We start from the raw sequence: 17,164 nt of genomic DNA, 5'->3' as shown, positions 1-17,164 counted from the left end.
GCAAGCTGATAAACGACTTACAGCTTGTAAATCTGGGCTGACCTCAAAATGGCTGTGTACAAATCAAATATCATTTTCCTTCTCCCACATCTGCTACCACTAGCGATAAAGAAACAACCTGTCGCTGCTCTTTATTCCGTTAGTCCTGCAAAGCCAATGCAGCTGCAGACTGGAGCCTATATCACTTGTTCAGCAGCATCAAGGGAATTGTTTAGCAAGTCCCAATGGGTTTTGCCTGTGGACCAGCAGCAAAGGCAGTGGGTCACTCAGGACACAATCCTGCTTGCAGAATATGCAAACGTTGTTACTGCGGTTGCACATTTCAGTGACGTACCTACACAGGTAGCAAAGCTATTTTTGCTAGCAGTGACCCCCGTTTACTTGTCTGATTATAACCGCATGTCCAAATTATACAGGCTGTTGTTATCCCAACTTTATTTCAAGACGTATCATTAACTTTCAACAGTGGTTTCCCCCTCCTTTTGTTACTTTTCAGTTGTTGGCTTATATCCTCCCTATAACAACATCCTGCTGCTCCAGTAACTTTACTGAGGATTGATAATTGCCATGATTGTTGAGAAGGGGAGGGTGGTGCTGCTGGGGGCCAGCACTTCAGCGAGAGCCTTGTATGTCAGCCTCATCCAGCTGACAGTTGAATCATCTGCCAACCAGATGGCTCTGGGCTCAAAACCCAAAGTAAAAACCACATGAAAGATCCTCACAGACAGGCTAGATGCCTGACATCCTTTCAGTTACATTTTTAAACGTAAAGGCTCTCTTGATATCATTGTAACACCAAATTAATAAGTCAGCCCTTTGTTGCATTGTTAAAATTCTCTTGACACTAAGGGCATTTGCTGTATATCCTCTTGTGAAGCTGTTGATAGGATTATCCAGTTTTGGGGGGTTATTTTGAATAAGATGTCTTTCCATGTCTTCAGCTGAGTCCCTGACAAAGTCAGAACACCCCACTTGAACAGCCATAATACAAATGAAGAGCCACGGCTAACTGGTATTGGTGTCAGTTCTGCATAGGAATTAAAGCCCATGTGTAGCTCATCCAGTGCATCCCACCTGGGATCACTTTAGGATTTAATAGCATCTTCTTGCCATTCTTTACTTAGGACTTTATTTTGGGATGCTGGCTTGAAAGGAAGGGCTTTAATCTGTAGGCTGCAAGGAGCTTTTGTTTTTGTGAGCTGACATTTGTACTGAATGTATTTTTAATTTAACTGTATTCAGAACTTTTTTGTATTAGGCTGCTGGATCCTGGAAACTAAATGTTGGTGGGATTATTACCACTGTTGTTCTACAACAACATTGGTCCAGGTTAACTAGAACTGGAAATCTATGATGTATTTTGGCAATTACAGCCATCACTTAAGAGGTGTAAAGGAAGCATTGAATGTATTTTAATTAATAATTAATTAATTTCTTTTAATGCACATTTAGCAAGTAGCAACCAGGAAGCTAGCCAGCACTGCCTGACTAGCCTGCTTTCTATACCAGATCTGATATCAAGAATTGATATTATCAAGAGAATACAGTAGCTCCAAATGTGTTCAAGGCAGGCCAGGTAAAATTAATACCTTTTTATTTTACTGTGGTAGCGCCTAGGAGCTCTAGTCATGGTTCAGGGGCCCATTGGGCAAGGCACTGTATAAACAAAGAGTCAGAAACAACCCTTGCCCCCAAACAGCTTACAGGCCAAATTAAAATATTCCTTACTTATCACACGAAGCAGTAAGGAGGACGAACGTGGGCAAAGGAAACTGAGACAACTGTTAGTCATTGCTTTTACTGCTGAATACTGTTCACAGCCTCATCATGCAACAGTGAAGTCAGTGCATAAGGATTTTCCTTTAGACTCTGGTAAGAGTGGATAATGTCCTTTTACCACCATAATAGCTAGTGAGAGGAGGCTAGAAGATGGGAAGCATCCATAAATATCCTTACTCTTATCTTTACTTGCTTATAAAGCATTTTTTGTTTTTTAAAAGGCCATGTCAATTTGTGACAAGATGCATTTCCAACTCCAAAACTGCTCGCTATCAAAGTAAAGCCAGATGAGCCATAGGACACCACTTTGGGTAGAGAAATATTTGGAGAGATTACTAGAGAGGTAATCAATGCAGATAGGAGTCACTTAAGATGAGAGTCTTCTGCGGGTCTTTGAAGGTGCAAGAGAGAGGGAATTTAGTAGACAAGAGACATTTCCATAGCCAGAACCAGCACAGCAGGAAGCTGAGAAAGATAGGAGATAAAGGCAGCACAAAGAAAAGATTTTGTCAGGTAAAGAGAGGAAGTAATAGCAGAGACACTGACCGACCGTGTGAGATTGATTCAAGGCCTTGAAGGTGCTGTCAGGAAGTGAGTCAAGGGAATCGAAGACCAGGTCAGCATGGTCAGATGATGCATGAAGATGACATCAGTGGTGGCACATTGGAGACACTGCTGAGAAGGAGCAGAGGAGAAAAGTACAGTAACCCACATGAGGGAAGACCCAGGGTTTGGAGGTTTTAGCGTCATCATCAGAGTTTGGTCCCCACGTATATTTTTAGTTTGTTAATAAAATGTGCACACCCCAGAGATTTAAACAGAACAACCAACCCTAAATCCAAAACTGCATGACTGCCAATGTGCGGACTAACAAAGGAACCAGGTATACATAGCTGGAGTTACTTTGAGATAACATATGTGGCTGGAGCTGATTTAAAGAATATTTTTCGAGTCAAATGAGGCCACGGCATTTATTTCCAAAGAAATTGCTACATGACTTTGTTTCAACATTCTGCCCCACAGCTGCCAGCATTGCATCTACAATCATGTGCTAATAGAAATTTGAAATACAGTAACTCAGTTTCACATGTATGCTTGTAGAAATATGGATTCAGAACTAACGTGGGCATTTCGACACTTTTGCATCCGTTTTGGGGTGAATTGCTGCTCACTTCCACAGAAAGAGCCTGGCATTTCAGCCAAGGTACTCTGAAGATGATTTGAAAAGTTCAGAGTGATGAATTTCGGAGTTCAATGGGTAGCCCTTGATTTGTGTCTTACTTACACCAAAAATATCCCAAAATACTTGGATCGCTTGCATGCCTCCACACTGAAGTTGCACATTATGTTCTTTCTGTACTTGTAATTACAGAGCAAGATGTTGTAATGGGCAGCAGAGTGGATAATACATCTTCATTCTCTCGGGGAGCCTTAATGCTCTGCAGCAGGCTTGCCAACTATACTTTGCCATCCTACTCCATCCTTCTCCACAACCTCCCTACCCCTGTGCATGGGCCAGTCTAAAGGTTTTTTTTTTTTACTTTACTACACTTAGAACATGGGTGGGCAATTATTTGGGTTGGAGGGTCACTTAGGGGGGTTTGATGAGCTGTTGTAAGCTAGGTCAGCAAACCCCCTACACCCCTGCAACACCTCACCATAACGTCCTAAGTGGACGGGGGTGCTGGATGTAGTGGGTGGGCTGGGCCCCCATGGAGACTGGCTGAGACCCCTGTGGGCAGGGCATGCTGAGCCGGGCACATGGGATGGGGCTGCGGGTGGGTGTGGAGCAGTGTCCAGAAGCGGGGTGCGTGGCTGGGACTGGGGCCAGGATCATGGGTTGGTGACATTGTGGGGCCAGGGCCCAGGGCAGAGCTTCAATCCACTCCCCACACAGCCCCACACTCACCACCCTGTGATCCTGGCTCTGGCCCCATCTGCCCACCCACTCCAGCTGATGCTCCTGATGGTTGGTGTGGGGCAGACGGGCCTGGGTGCCTGGGCAGCGTGGCGGGGTCTGGCAGCAGCAGTGACACTAGCAGTGGGAGCTTGAAGGCGCCACCGCCACCAGGGCTATCGGGAAGCAGAGTTTGGCCACTGCATTGCCCCAGTCCCACTGCACATCTGGAGGTGGCAGGACCAGCCACACATCCTTCTAGGCCAGATGATGCCAGATAAAATCCCTTGGCTGGTTGGCTCCAGCCTGCAGGCTGTATTTTTAGGTTGGCAGCACCCCTGACTTAGAATATCTTCCCTTCAGTTTAATAGATTCATCTCTGGAAGGCTTGTTAAGTCCTTCCCAATCTCTTGCTGCAGAACTGAAGCTCAAATAATTGTTCTCTTCACATTAACTGCATTGGTTCACATTTTAACAGCTGTTGTCACAGGGGGGAAAAAAAGTCTTAAAAAAGTCATTAAAAAAAAGATGAACCTTGAATTCTCCTTGCTGTTAATTATCCGTCATCAGGAAGCAGAAAGGCCCAATGAGGTGGGCTTTGCAACATATCCTTTTCTGCCTACTGTAATTTTTTTTTTACTCCCCAGTATAATATAAATATAATGGGAGTAAGAAATGTAAGGGGTGAATGCTTACCCACAGGAAAGTAATGGGACTCTGAAGTTGCGTGTCAAGGTCTTGTGGTCTTGTTATTAAAATCTCCTCCAAATTTATAGAGGAGATTCCAATTCAAAATTCCGGTTTAAACATTGGAATTTACTTTTTCATTTGGTATTTTACTTTTTGTTACTTTACTTTTACTTTGGTATTTACTTCTTGTTATTTATATCTTGCATTATTGCAGCATGCACCAGGTGCAATGCATGTTATTAAATAGATTATTGGAATCAGTTAACACCCAAGTATGACACCCTAATGCCGTGTGGAGCGTATTATCTGCTACTAATGATGGATATGTCATCAAAATTGTATTTATTGTTAAAATAATCTATAGTTATTAACTCATTGAGGACACCCGTTATTTCCACTGACTGAGAGACATTTTATCTTCTCTTGAGCTAATTGTCTCCTGCTTGTGCCATAATGAACCAGGTAATACCCATCAGTGTACAGGTAATACTTCATCAGTGTCAGACTGTTTCATCACAACAGAAGCAGGAAACATTGTTTGTGGGAGACGGCATCTTTGGGAAGGCCTGGCTCCCCAGCCTCCTCTTCTCGGGCTTGCCTTTGCTGCGCCGCTAGTTGATGGTAAAACTGTCCATGGCTGGATCTGGGTGGGGGGAACGCTGCAGGGGATGCAGTGTTGCAGGGGCGGGCAGGAGGTGCTCCCAGAGCAATGTTGCAGGGGGTGCATTGCCCTCCGCACGTTGCTTCCCGCTTCACCCAGAATTAAAACCAACTTTCTGGGAGGGGGCAGCAAGTGGAGTCAAGCCTGCGGAGGGCAGTCAGTTGACTTCATGGCTTATTCTCATCCACTTGATCCCTTCTAAAGGCTTCATTCTGGGGGAAGGAGGGGGGGGGGTCTTTTTAACGGTCCGGATGCTCCACCAAGCCATCCAGCCCCTGTGCGGCCTGGTCAGGGACCTCCTATTTCACAGCCCCGCAGACCCATTTCAAGGCCGCTACCTTCGGTTTTGCTGCGGTGCGATCGCAGGCCCCCGCCGGGTGGCTCAACTTCTAGTTTCTTTGGGGCACTGTTTCATACGCCCCTCGCCACCCGCGCCCCCTTCCTCGCCACCCATGGCGCTGGCTCTGCACTCTCCCACGCCGGGTCCCGTGCGGTCAGGGGGTGCTGGATGCGATGGGGGGGCCACTTGCCCCGCTTCTGATGCCTGTCTAGCCCCGGGGGCGGCGTGGACTTGCGGGCCCGTGCGAGCCCCGGGGCGGGCTGCTCGGCGGCTGGAGGCGGGCAACCCCCGTCCCGTCGGGGCAGCGCCCGCCTCCCCGCCGCGGGGCCGCTCCGGAGCGACTCCGGATTGGGCTGCAGGTAGCAGCCTGCCCCGCGAGCCCCTCGGGCACGTCACTTCCTCGCAAACTTTCCCGAGGAAATGTCTCTGCACCAGTCGCTCCGTCTCCGAGCCGCGGGCTGCGCCGCCGCCCCCTGAGCATCCCCGCGCCATGGCCCGGCCGGCGGGCGCGGGCTGAGCCGCCCCTGCGCCCCCGCCCGGCCCCGGCCCCGGCCCCGGCCCCGGCCCCGGCATGGCCCGCGACTGCGCCGCCCGCAGCCTGGACAGCATCGACCTGGCGGCCCTGAGGGTAAGGGCCGCGCGCCCCGGCTCCCCTCAGCCGCCGGCTCCCGCTCCCCTCAACCGCCGCTCCCCTCAGGCGCCAGCGCCTCGCCTCAGCCCCGCTCCCCTGCCCCTCCCCAGCCCCGTCCCTTCTGCTGCCCCGATTTCACCCCGCCTGGCTTCCTCTGACCCCGTCTCGCAAGACTTTCCCCCCGTCCCCATGAAGAGCTGCCTCGGTCCCTCTTTCCCCCCGTCCCACCCTTGTAGCCGCCGCTGTCTTGCTTGTCCTGGTTTTTTTGTTGGTGCCTTTCGCTGTCAAATGTGCCAGCGAGGTCCCTGCCCGCCAGCCGCCCCCGGCGTTAGGGTGGCAGCACCCTGCCTTTGGTGGCATGCGGTTTCGGGCTGCGATGGGCAGCCGATTCCCAATCCTGTCCGGTTTTATCTGAGTTTCTTTCCCCAGGACCCTGGGGACTTCTAGCGAGTGCTGACTATTGCAGAAAAAGGCCAGTAGGTGGGATCCATGTGATGTGCCTGACACAACAGCTCGCTGCCTGCGCTTTTTAAGACAGCTCTCTGTATTTAAATTGCTCGTGGGCTTGTTAAAGGTCTGTGCAGATGACAGGAAGGCTGCGAAAGGAGGAGACGGGGCGCGCAGTCAGTTCAGCTTCCCTTGCTTTACAGGTCTGGACTCCTCACCTGAGCGGGGTTTGACCCAGTGACCCAGTAATGTTTCTAAAGCAGGGAGGAAGGGCCAAACGCTGTGCTGGAGGAAGTGGGTGACCTCTATCGGAGCGGATAGCATTGTGCCCATTTCTGCCAACAGAAAACAAGTCACCTGGAGCGAGTCCGCTTGCCCTACTCGTGTGGGTTAGTGGGATCAGTGGATCTACTGACAGGAAGTAGCTAAGCAGGGTTTTATCCCTTAGGATTTGGGGAAGTTATTTCAAGGAAAAGACATATTGCAGCAGCCCACAGTGGTGCAGGGGGGGTGGTCATGGAAAATAGCCTGTATTCCTGTGAACTATGTAGGTCATTTTTGCAAACTCAGCAAAGCTATATTAGTGCAGCTTATAAATATTAGCACTGTTTCGAGACTCAGGGCTACTAGGCTTCAGTGTAAACGAATTCTGGCTCCATAAAGCTCATGAGGAGCCGGGTCGAAGTAACACGCTGCTTTTTCCAGTAAAGCGCGTTTATTGTGTTTTTTAACATCTGCAAGCAGCCCCCTCCTGTGATTTATTTTGTGGGCACAAACATTTAATTCATGATGCCACTCATTTCAAGCTAAGTAGAAATATCAAGGCAATCCTCCCAAAACGATGCTTCTAAAGCACTTGTCCTACGCAGGGAGAAAAGAGTTGAACTGTGGCAAAATGTATACAGCCTCACCCAGGGAAAATAAAGCAAGCTGCTTTCTAAAAATTACTTTAAGGGGGAAGACCCTGTGTGGAAATCATATGGCAGGGAGTTCCAAGTCCAAGAGGCAGAAAAATGAAAGGCCTGAAGGGGCGAGGCGGAGGGCATGGGCCCACTGTGACCTGGCCATGCCTAGGGAAGTAGGAATTGAACCTGAAGCACAGCTCGGCTCAGAAGAGAAACAAAGTGGTGAAAGTACTTTCTTGAAGCTAAGTGGATGACTCCTATCTTGTTGAAATGATAAGGAACCGGCATAAGCAGGCAGGAAGATAGCTCTGCAAGCTCTCTAGGCTTTGTGTGTCAGAAGCAGCATGCCCTGTACAGGCCTCCCCACCAAATTTTGCCCCACAGATTTTGAGCATTTCAGACTTAGGTTTCAGCAGGGAAAAACAAACAGGGTTATAGAGTATCCCTTCGGTTTTCACATGGGACAGCGTTCAGCTGCTCTCATGATAGGGTCCCATGTCTCCTGGATCCACTTGAGGCCCTAGTCTGGGGTTCATGCTGGGGGAGAGAGTGAAGATGGGGTGAACCAAGGGTGAATGCGCCTCCTCCAGCCTCATGGAAATGATGCACCACTGCACCTTAATACAGTCATCTGAAGCCCTAATCATAGGCACTGAGCATGTGGGAGTCCAAGGGCTCTGGCCACCCTCGAGAAGAGGGTAGGGTGACCACCTGCCTCTAATGGGAAGGGACAGTCCTGAAGAACATCAAGTCCCGGTCCTGGGCTGCATGACTCCAGGACAGCATTTGTCTCAGATTCGTGCAGCGATGTGTGTTTTCCGGCCACTGCAGAAAAACACAGGAAACGGCAGGTTTCCCTTTGCAGGCTGGCAAAGTTCCAGCTTGCAAGGGGCTGAGGGGAGCGGGACGCAGGGGGCTCCTGGTGCTTGTGTGTGCACACGCACATGGCCAGGAACACAACCCAAGGCAACCCAAGTGCTGGAGACCAGCTCCCCCAACTGCCTGCAGGTGAGCCTATGGGGCGACAGATTGAGGGCTCCAACAGCGAGGGAGGGAGTAGGGCAGGAGCTGGACCTGGGGGTGGTGCATGGGGCTGGGGCAGGCAGTGGGACAGAGCCATGGATAGCTCGTCCAGGGGGCAGAAGGGGGTTGGCTCCCTGCTACTGTATGCACTCCCGGGGAGGGGGAAATAGGGGAACACAAGGTGCCCCCTGGCTGCCTGACAGCAGTGGGGAGCAGTGGTGCAAACTTGTGTCCCCTGCTGCTGCTGGGCAGGTAGGGGGTGCCTTGCTATGGCGACACCACCGGCACAGGGCTCTCAGGGGGAGGGCAGCAGTCTGGGAAGTCCCAAGCCCTCAGCGGGCAGCCCACATCCACCCCTGCCTCCCCCACAGGCTCCACTTGGCTCTGCTCCAGCCGTATGGCCGGGGCGGGGGGAGGTTGACATGTGTCCCGCCTTTCAAAAGTGGTCACTGTAGAAGAGGGCTGTTGCATGTCCATCATCTTAGGCTCCCCCTGGCAAAAATAAAAGCAATATGACCCTAGTAACTTTGGCATGTTAAAGCCCCCATTAGTCAGTGATGGCCAAGGCTATGTGGGATTTCAGCAGCAGTGATGGCAGCTATGTGGGATTTCAAGATACCAAGCTGCTGTGAGGAGAGGCAGCGATGGGGATGGCTAGAAATGCAGAGGCACAGGGTCTCCAGGCAGGTGGAGATAGCTTCTGCTGGGATGTGCCCTGAATTCTTTGGTGTTAGTCCTACCACCCAAGTTCATTAAGCCCTCTACCAGAGCCCCTTTCTTCCATAGACATCTGGGCCAAGCATCCTAACTATGCAGGGAGCACCTGGGTGAGTCCTGCTACTGTTTGGCTGCCACGCCTGGCTGCTGCCACACCTGGCTGCTAGTTTAGGGGTCCAAGTTCTGTGACAATTTAGGGAATGGCAATTACGGACCCTTCCAAGTTGGTTACATCAAGGCATCTAGCCGGCTAAAACTCCTTTAATTTTTGGTTTGTGTTAAGAGGTGCATAGACCTGACAGAAAAGTCAGACTTGCAAAAATCAAGTTGCTGAATGTGTGAAAAGTCCATTTCAGTGAGTTTCCTGTTGTGTGCAGCATTTTTCATGGTGCCCTATAGAGGAATTGTGTGGCCTGGGTGACCTCCAGGTCAGTAGTCTTGCTGTTCCCTTTTTGAACACCCTACAGATGATAAAGGAGAGCAAGAGGACCAACATATGGTACAGTGCATTACAGTAATTAACCTCAAAGTGATGAATGCTTGGGTCAGGATTTTGGCACCTGTCAGAGGAAGCAAAGCAACCTGGCAGTGGCTAGATGGTGGAGGGTTATATGGACCGGGGGACTGAAAATGTTAGCTGAGAGGAAGCACTACATCAAAGCTGATGCCTAACTCTCAGACAATTAAGAGCTTGCCCCCATCTGAGGACTTTGCCATAATGTAGCAGCTGAGGCTACAATGCTGATGTCCAACCAAACAAGGACAGTACAAGGACCTAAGTCAGAGCTCAGTGTAATATCATTTCTGACTGTAGCAAGACCAAGTTTAGTACTGAATTTTGATTAGAAGATGAGCAATGGCCAAGCGTACTGGCTGCAATCAATTCACTGGAAACATGAAGCAGGTCTGATTAGCTGCTAATGGCAGTAGACCAGGCTTCTTTTCTTTTCTTTTGCTGAATCAAATGTAATGACAACACATCTTGAAACGGTGGAAGCCTTTAGCCACTTTCTTAGGCCTCTCCACGGGTGCCTGAAGCCTTTGCATACATGATGATTGGGTGCAGTGGGTCAAAATGGAGAAACTGGTGGTTAAAGCTAGTTTTGAGGCACTTCCACCTTGGACAAGTTTGCAGCTGTACAAACACCCAGCTCCTCTATTTATGGTCCTCTGGGCAAAGCTGGTTTTGACATTGATGTATGTGGGGTCCTAACACATGTACGGAGCTGTAACCTGGCTTCATCCAGATTTCCATGTGCCATTCACCTGTGCTTATTCTACACACCAAGGGCACTTGGTCTAGTTTCTTAGAGGGGTTTCTGTTGTGCACGTTGCATAAAGGACCTCCCTCCCTGGGAGCTGCAGCACAGCACCGTGTAAAACCCAATGTAAAATACTGCCGTAGAGCTATCACTGGCAATAGATTATTGCTGAGGCCAGGTTTTGTGAAAGGAGAACGATAGCTCATGGCAGGCAAATGGAAATGAAAAATGAATGCTGGGGTTAAAGAACTGAAGCTCTTTGCAAGGACCCAGTTGCAACACACATAAGTAATCCCATTGATCAGCATTTGTTGATGAATTTGCAAAATTGGCATTTAGGCCTAAAAAGGCCAAATTCAAGCTGTGTTGTACTTCAGAAATCACATAAAAAGAGACCTTTCTTAGATGAGCACGGGCTCAGGTAGAAACATGGAAAATTTAACTTGTTTCCACCTTCGTTAAATGAAAAAGATTCAAGGGCAGTTGGAGTTCTGGAAAGTTAAAAACTTTCACTTCCAGGGACTGAAATTGAGTGAGTTCAGAACTAGTGTTAATGAACACGGAGAATCCAACCAGGATAAAAATAGATCTTTCTGAATATGAAGAATATATGAATATATAGAGGACTTGAGCTATGTGTCTACATTCAGACAGCTGTAGAAGGCCATGTTGCATTATGAAATCTACTGCCTACTGATCACAATCACTATTATTAGAAACAGGCCTAACTCTGATCCTTTCACTCATAAAAAGACAAGTTCATTTCTGGGAGGATTTTGCCTGAGTAAATAATGGAGGAGGAGGCACCAGGTAGATAATGCTTGTGTCAAAAGAATAAGATTTGCTTAAAATAATTTTCTACCAGATACACATTTTTTTGATGATAGACAAGGATGTTTTCTAGCCAGAGCTGCAAATACTGGAGTTTTGAAATAACTAATGGTTCTTTGTGTCATGTCCCTCAATGATATCGATCGATATCTCACATGACATGTTGCTAAAACAGGTGACGTGAAACAGATACACCTAGTAATATCACTTTGTCCCTGACATCTTCCAAAGGAATGAAATAACATTACTAAATTGCTCAGCCTCTTGAAACAAGTCTCTTGATTTTTTTAAAGTTTTCTATACATCTCTCAGGTGAATTTTCATTGAAGCAACAGGTTTCTTGGCTCTGCAGGAATGGACACTTGCTTGTCCACAGTCTGCTACAAGTCTGTTCTTTCAAGCAGGGAAACTGTAAATGATCTCAGTATGATCAGTGTGCCCAAGGGTATCAGGCGTAAAATCTCTTTATTCCCTGTCCTATCCAGTCTACCTTGCTGCGGTTGTAAAACAGGATAGCATACATTTTAGACACAGAAATAGTCTTGTGGGTATTTTTGGTGATGGTGTATCTCCTGACTCGAGATGTAATGAAACACATGCTGCATACGAGTTTTCTGAATATTTTATAATGTGGGTTCTTTCTGTTTGTGTGTGCTACTAACTAAACTGTTTCATAACAGAAGACAAGAGCTTAAATGAATCCACCAGCCATATTCAGTGTTTAGAACTGAAGTACTGAACTTCTAGGTTTTATTCCTGGATTTGTTAATAAATTATGATATGACCTTGGGCAAGTCATTCAGTATGTTCTTCATATCCACTTATGTAGCCTGCTGCTATGTTCTAAGCTAAAAACTCTACTAGAAATGCACTATGAATTATATTATTTTATTATGTTTTATTATTGTTTGGTTATTCTCTTAGACTGTAATAGAAATCTTAGGCAAAAACTATTGGACTTTTTAAATCCTGCTTGTGGACTGCAGTGCTTCCTTGAGACAAGTCAGCAGACACTTTTCCACAAATAACAGTATTTACTGTACTTTTTACAGGATCCGGCAGGGATATTTGAACTGGTGCAAGTTGTTGGAAATGGGACGTATGGACAAGTCTATAAGGTTTGACTCCTTTTTAATTTATAAGGTCTTTCTTGCCAAAACTGTTGCCCTTTAGCAAAAACATTTCAGATGTGGAAGGAGCTGTTACCAAACCAGCTTGCTTTGTCTCGCTGCCTGCTTGTGCACAATTCTGATGTGTGACAGCTGGGAAATTCCCTGCATTGTCTTCCCATCTCGTTTTCATGTTCCCCTACCTTTGTGGGTCAGTTCGCTGTGCTGGTTTTTGCACTGCTATCCTTCCTGCCATGGGCTGCCTGTCTTGTGGTCATTTTTACTTTAAAACTATTTTCATAGCTTGCAAGCACAATCCAGATCTAGCAATAATAACATCAATCACAGCACTTTGCTAATGCTGGCAGTGCCTTGTTTTTATGGAGTAGACAAAAAGGAATGGACACTGGCACAAGGGACACTTCATTGTGGTGCTGCAGAGGAGCTGAAAAATGTCCTAGTTGTCCCTTAGTATGTTGGCCACTGAGTCATCAGGCCCATCCCTTAATTTTGTCAATGGGGTATTTACCTATTATAACGTGGTGGGCATACTTGACCACATGCAATTCGCTTTGCAGTGGCAGTCAGTGGGCAGGTCGATACCGTTCCTGTGGTACTCCTGAAAGTACCCCTTCCTCCAACACCAATCTGGGAAACCTAGTAATATGAAACAGGTTTCAGAGAGGCAGTGAAGCCTCTTTGTCTCCTGCCTGATTGAGAATGGCGACCAAGAGCCCTAGGCTCAGCCTCACCCTCCTGTCCTCATGTGGCCTATACACAGTGCAAGCAGGGAGGTGGGGGCATGTTGGTTGGGGGCACTCTCACGACCACTGTGAAAGTGGTACAGACGTGCCCAGGGATACAGAACTGATCTGAGAAGTGGGTTTGGGGAAGCGATACAGGAAACAAACGGCAGTCTTTCAGTCGTAGGGCCTTCTGTAGGGTTGATTTGAAAAGGGAAAACAGACACAGTGTTTGTAAGCTTGGATCGGGGTGTCACAAGAGTTGGACACCTGTCTTGCTGGGATCCTTTGACCCTAGCTGACTTCCTGCCCCTGGGGCAGGGGCCTGGACTCTATCTTCCAGCCCTAACGTGTATGAAATCTATGAAGAGTTGTCCATCGAGGGCACCAGGTAGGAGAAAAGAGCAGCAGCAGTGGGAAAGGCTCCATGACCTTCCACCCTCTCCATCTTTTCCCCCCAGGAATGAGCACCTGAAGTCTTGCATAACACATTGGACACCGCTTATCGCCAGGCTCTGCTGTGCAATGACCTCTAATGCAGGAAGGCTTAGGGAAAGGTCTCATCCAGGGGACACAGGGTCAGGCTCTATCCCAGTAGCTGAGGCTTCCCAATTCCAGTACCATCACAACCAGGTTTGATGGCACGTGTGACTGCTCTGTGCATCCAATGGGGGACATTTCCACATTGAGCAGCATCAAGCTTAGTGAGAAATGGGGAAGGAAAGGTACACAGTCACCCACCAATGAGTAAAAATTAGGACATAGATGTGTGCATGTGTAGATTCACAGAAGTAGGAGGAAAAACAATTACATGCAGGAAAGGAGGATGGACACTTGGGAGTCGGTGCTTTTTGCCAGTTCCTGATGGGGATCGGTGCTCTCACCACCTAATCCAGTATCGATAGAGTTTCTACTAGAGAGAAAAGCCTGGGAGATGCCCGCAATGTAGAGCATGTCTTACCCAAGAGGGTCTCTGTTGAAAACCTCGTTGTGAAATGCCTGTTAGTGGAAATGAGAACCATTTGGTTCTGTGCATCTGACACAGTGTGAAGTATTAGCACATTTCAGGTCCTGGTCTGAGTTTTTAAAGATCGATTGATGCTTTATGAAAAAAATCTATGGAACTTTAACTGAAGAGACTGTTTTACTGATGAATCTATTGTTCTACCTTTCCATCCTTCATTTTTCTTTATTTTACAATAGGACCCTGGTCTTGTATCTTTCCATCTACTTCAGTTATTAAATCCCACTTGCTTGGCTTCCATAGCTGTGATGAGGATTACGGAGTCCAAAATAGAAATAAACATTTAGGGTCACCGAAAGCAGTGGAGCTGCTTGGGTTTAACTGAGGACAGGATCTCGAAGCCTTCAAAAATTGCTGCTGAATAATTTTCCCTCGTAATATAAACTAAACCTCGACATGACACGGGGAGCATTGTTTCTATATCATCATCTTTCAAAAGATGTTGGGGTTGAATCAGCTGCTGCTTACTCGTGTTAACAGAAAAAAAGATGGGAAAAATCTTATTTCAACTTCTTTGTATAAAAAAAGAAAAAAAAATGGAGAGAGTTAGGTTCAGCTGAATGTTGAAGTGCAAAAGCATGTGAGAAATGTTAACAGTACTAATTAAGGGTAGTGCCGAAGGCAGTGGAGGCCAACTTTTTTGGCAGGCATGCCACTAGCTAAGCCCTGCACCCTCTCTAAGTATCATTCTGATCCCTTTCCCCTGCTTTCTGCTCCCTGCCCTATATGCCTCTGTGTTGCTGGCTGATGCCTAGCCAGCCTCCTCTTCAAAACCTTCAGCAAAGATTACACCACTTCCCTGGGCAGCCTGTTCCACAGTGGAGACAGTCGAGCTAGCAGAGCTCAGACAGTTAGAGACTTCATCATAATCCAAAGGGACAGATCCCAACATAACTGAGATTTGAACCTAGCCTGTAAATACTGAAAGAGCAAATTTTGGCACCTTATCAAATAGTTTGCTGAATTAGAAAGCTAGGTTTGATTCATCCTATTTTCACTGCTATACCTTTGACCCTTGGTGCCATGCGCACATCACAGTGTTGTCCATGTTGAGATCAACAATCAGTGAATATTGGAATAATGGGAGGAGATCCATTTAATCAGGAAATGAAAGGCAAAAACATACAATTAAATCATCTGATCGAGGAGCATAAATAACATCATGTGGTTAGGTGACCAGACATAAAGCTTGCATAGCAAATTCCAAATATAACGTAATTGGTCAAACATGCCAGATTGAGCAAATTTTCACACAACCAGAGCTCAACTTTGTTTGTAAATACTGTTTGAAAAAATCTGCGTAATAAGTGTATGTGTATAATCCTAATCTATGGGCAAGAAAAGGGCTAAATTCATTAAACTAATATTTTGACTAGCTATAATGGAAATATTCCATTTAAAGTGACCATAAAAAGTGAAGGTCATGGTATTTACATTTTTCCCTCTGTTGTATAATTTATCCTTTGGGCCGTACTTTGCTGAGACTGGTGAGGAGATGATGGAATTGGTTTTTAGTTTATGCCTAGTCAGAGCATAGACTTGCGGTCATAAATATTTTGGACAGAAAGTAATTCCAGCTATCCTCATACTTAGTAATGGCATTAGCCTGTGTTTTCATTCTTCAGGGACGGCCACGTATCCCATACGTACGAAAACAGACACAGATGCACATAAACAACCCGTAACCGCCCAGGCTAAACAAAGCCTATCCAAAATTACTAATTAAAGTCCATTGGCTGTAGAAGACCAGACCTGTTATGCTATTTTTCTTTTTTAAACAAGAATTACATAACTCTAAATATGTTTTCATCGTTACATGGAAGACACTAACTGACTTTCTGAAACGACTGTGGTGTAGATGCTTTGTAGGTGTAGATCAGGTTCAGTTCTCTGCCAGGTAACAAATGCCAGACTACCTGTTAACTGTACTCATGAGAGTGCTGCAGCTGCCAAGGACTGTTATTATGTTAGAGTTTGAACAAGTGGCTGCAGGCAGAAGCAACACATTTCCATACTTAGGAGGTGTTAAGGCAGCAATTCCCAACCTTTTCTTCAGCATGACCCCATTTAGGACCCCATTTCCTGAGCATGGCCCCTCAATCCCCCCCAGGTGCCCATCCCCATCCGTAGTCCTCTGACTCTGCCAGTGCCCCTCACCCCTCCCAGCCCTGCTGGTGCACCTCACTGACGACCTGCAGCCCCCTGACCACCCCCAGCCCTGCCCAAGAGGGCCCCTGGCAACCAGGGCTACAGGACCAGAGCCAGAGCCCATTGCCCCCTGCCCACCTGCTAGCAGTGCCCAAGCCCTGGCTGCTGAGAGTGTGGAGCCCAGCTCCCTCAGCTTGCCCCTCTCCCCACATGGCACAGCTGGAGTGGAGACCACGAGCAGGGAGGTTGTGTGCTGCTTGCTGTGGGCTCAGGGCTCCCTGCCCTCCCTGCAAGGGCCTCCATGGCTCAGCAGGCGGGACCTGGAGCAGGACGGCTGGAAGCCCCATGTCATCTGTGCTGCCGTGGTGAGGTGCCCCCAGCCCACCTGGCAGCAGCAGTGACACCAAGTTGTGCCCCCCATTGCTACCAGGTGAGCAGGGGTAGCCTCTCCATGGTGGTGGCCTGGCCAGGTTGGGGCTCCTAGCAGCAGCACTGAGTCTCCCTGCCCCGCTGTGTTGCAGAGGCCGTAGAGAGAGGACAGCAGGGCGGAGAGCCCCGAGCCTGCAGCGGGCAGCCCACATCCATCCCTGCCATGCACATAATCCCCACCCCCAGTGCCTCCCTCCCTGGGAATGCGTGCAGCAACGGGGAGCCAGCACCTCATCGCACCCTAAATGAGCCTCACCAGGGGGCCTCAATCTGCCCCGCCGCCCCCAGACTTGTGTGGAGGGAGCTGTGGGAGCTGCTGTGCATACTGCCTGGCTGCCACGTGCATACGTGGTGCCCCCTGCCTGATCGCCCTCCCCCGCCCCAAGCAGCCCCTTGCAGGCTGTAATTCTGCCAGAGAAAATCCGTGATTGTGACCCCATTTTTTACTGTTGTGACCCCAAGGTTGGGAGCCACTTCATTAAGATGTAAGTGTTTTAAGTGTTGGCAGCCTCAAACATCCAGGAATCA

The 17,164-nt window shown here is 48.0% G+C and overlaps 1 protein-coding gene across 3 annotated transcripts in view; it reads left to right on the top strand.

Moving 5' to 3' along the window:
* Positions 1 to 5,716: 5,716 nt before the first annotated feature.
* Positions 5,717 to 17,164, top strand: part of NRK (Nik related kinase) — a 124,890-nt gene continuing 113,442 nt past the window's right edge. For 2 of the 3 annotated variants that reach the window (XM_090060573.1, XM_090060572.1), the window contains exons 1-2: positions 5,718 to 5,995; positions 12,236 to 12,301. In XM_090060573.1, the coding sequence (XP_089916699.1) occupies positions 5,939 to 5,995; positions 12,236 to 12,301 (123 nt within the window). In that variant the 5' untranslated portion in view covers positions 5,718 to 5,938. Of the gene's footprint in view, positions 5,996 to 12,235; positions 12,302 to 17,164 lie in introns of all 3 variants that reach the window. The other variant, XM_090060574.1, reaches the window with a different exon arrangement.

This window comes from Crocodylus siamensis, chromosome 8, assembly GCF_052110815.1.
Source record: "Crocodylus siamensis isolate JL-2025a chromosome 8, ASM5211081v1, whole genome shotgun sequence".
In the NCBI taxonomy this organism is placed as follows: domain Eukaryota; kingdom Metazoa; phylum Chordata; order Crocodylia; family Crocodylidae; genus Crocodylus; species Crocodylus siamensis.
This window is presented reverse-complemented; position numbering and strand designations above follow the sequence as displayed.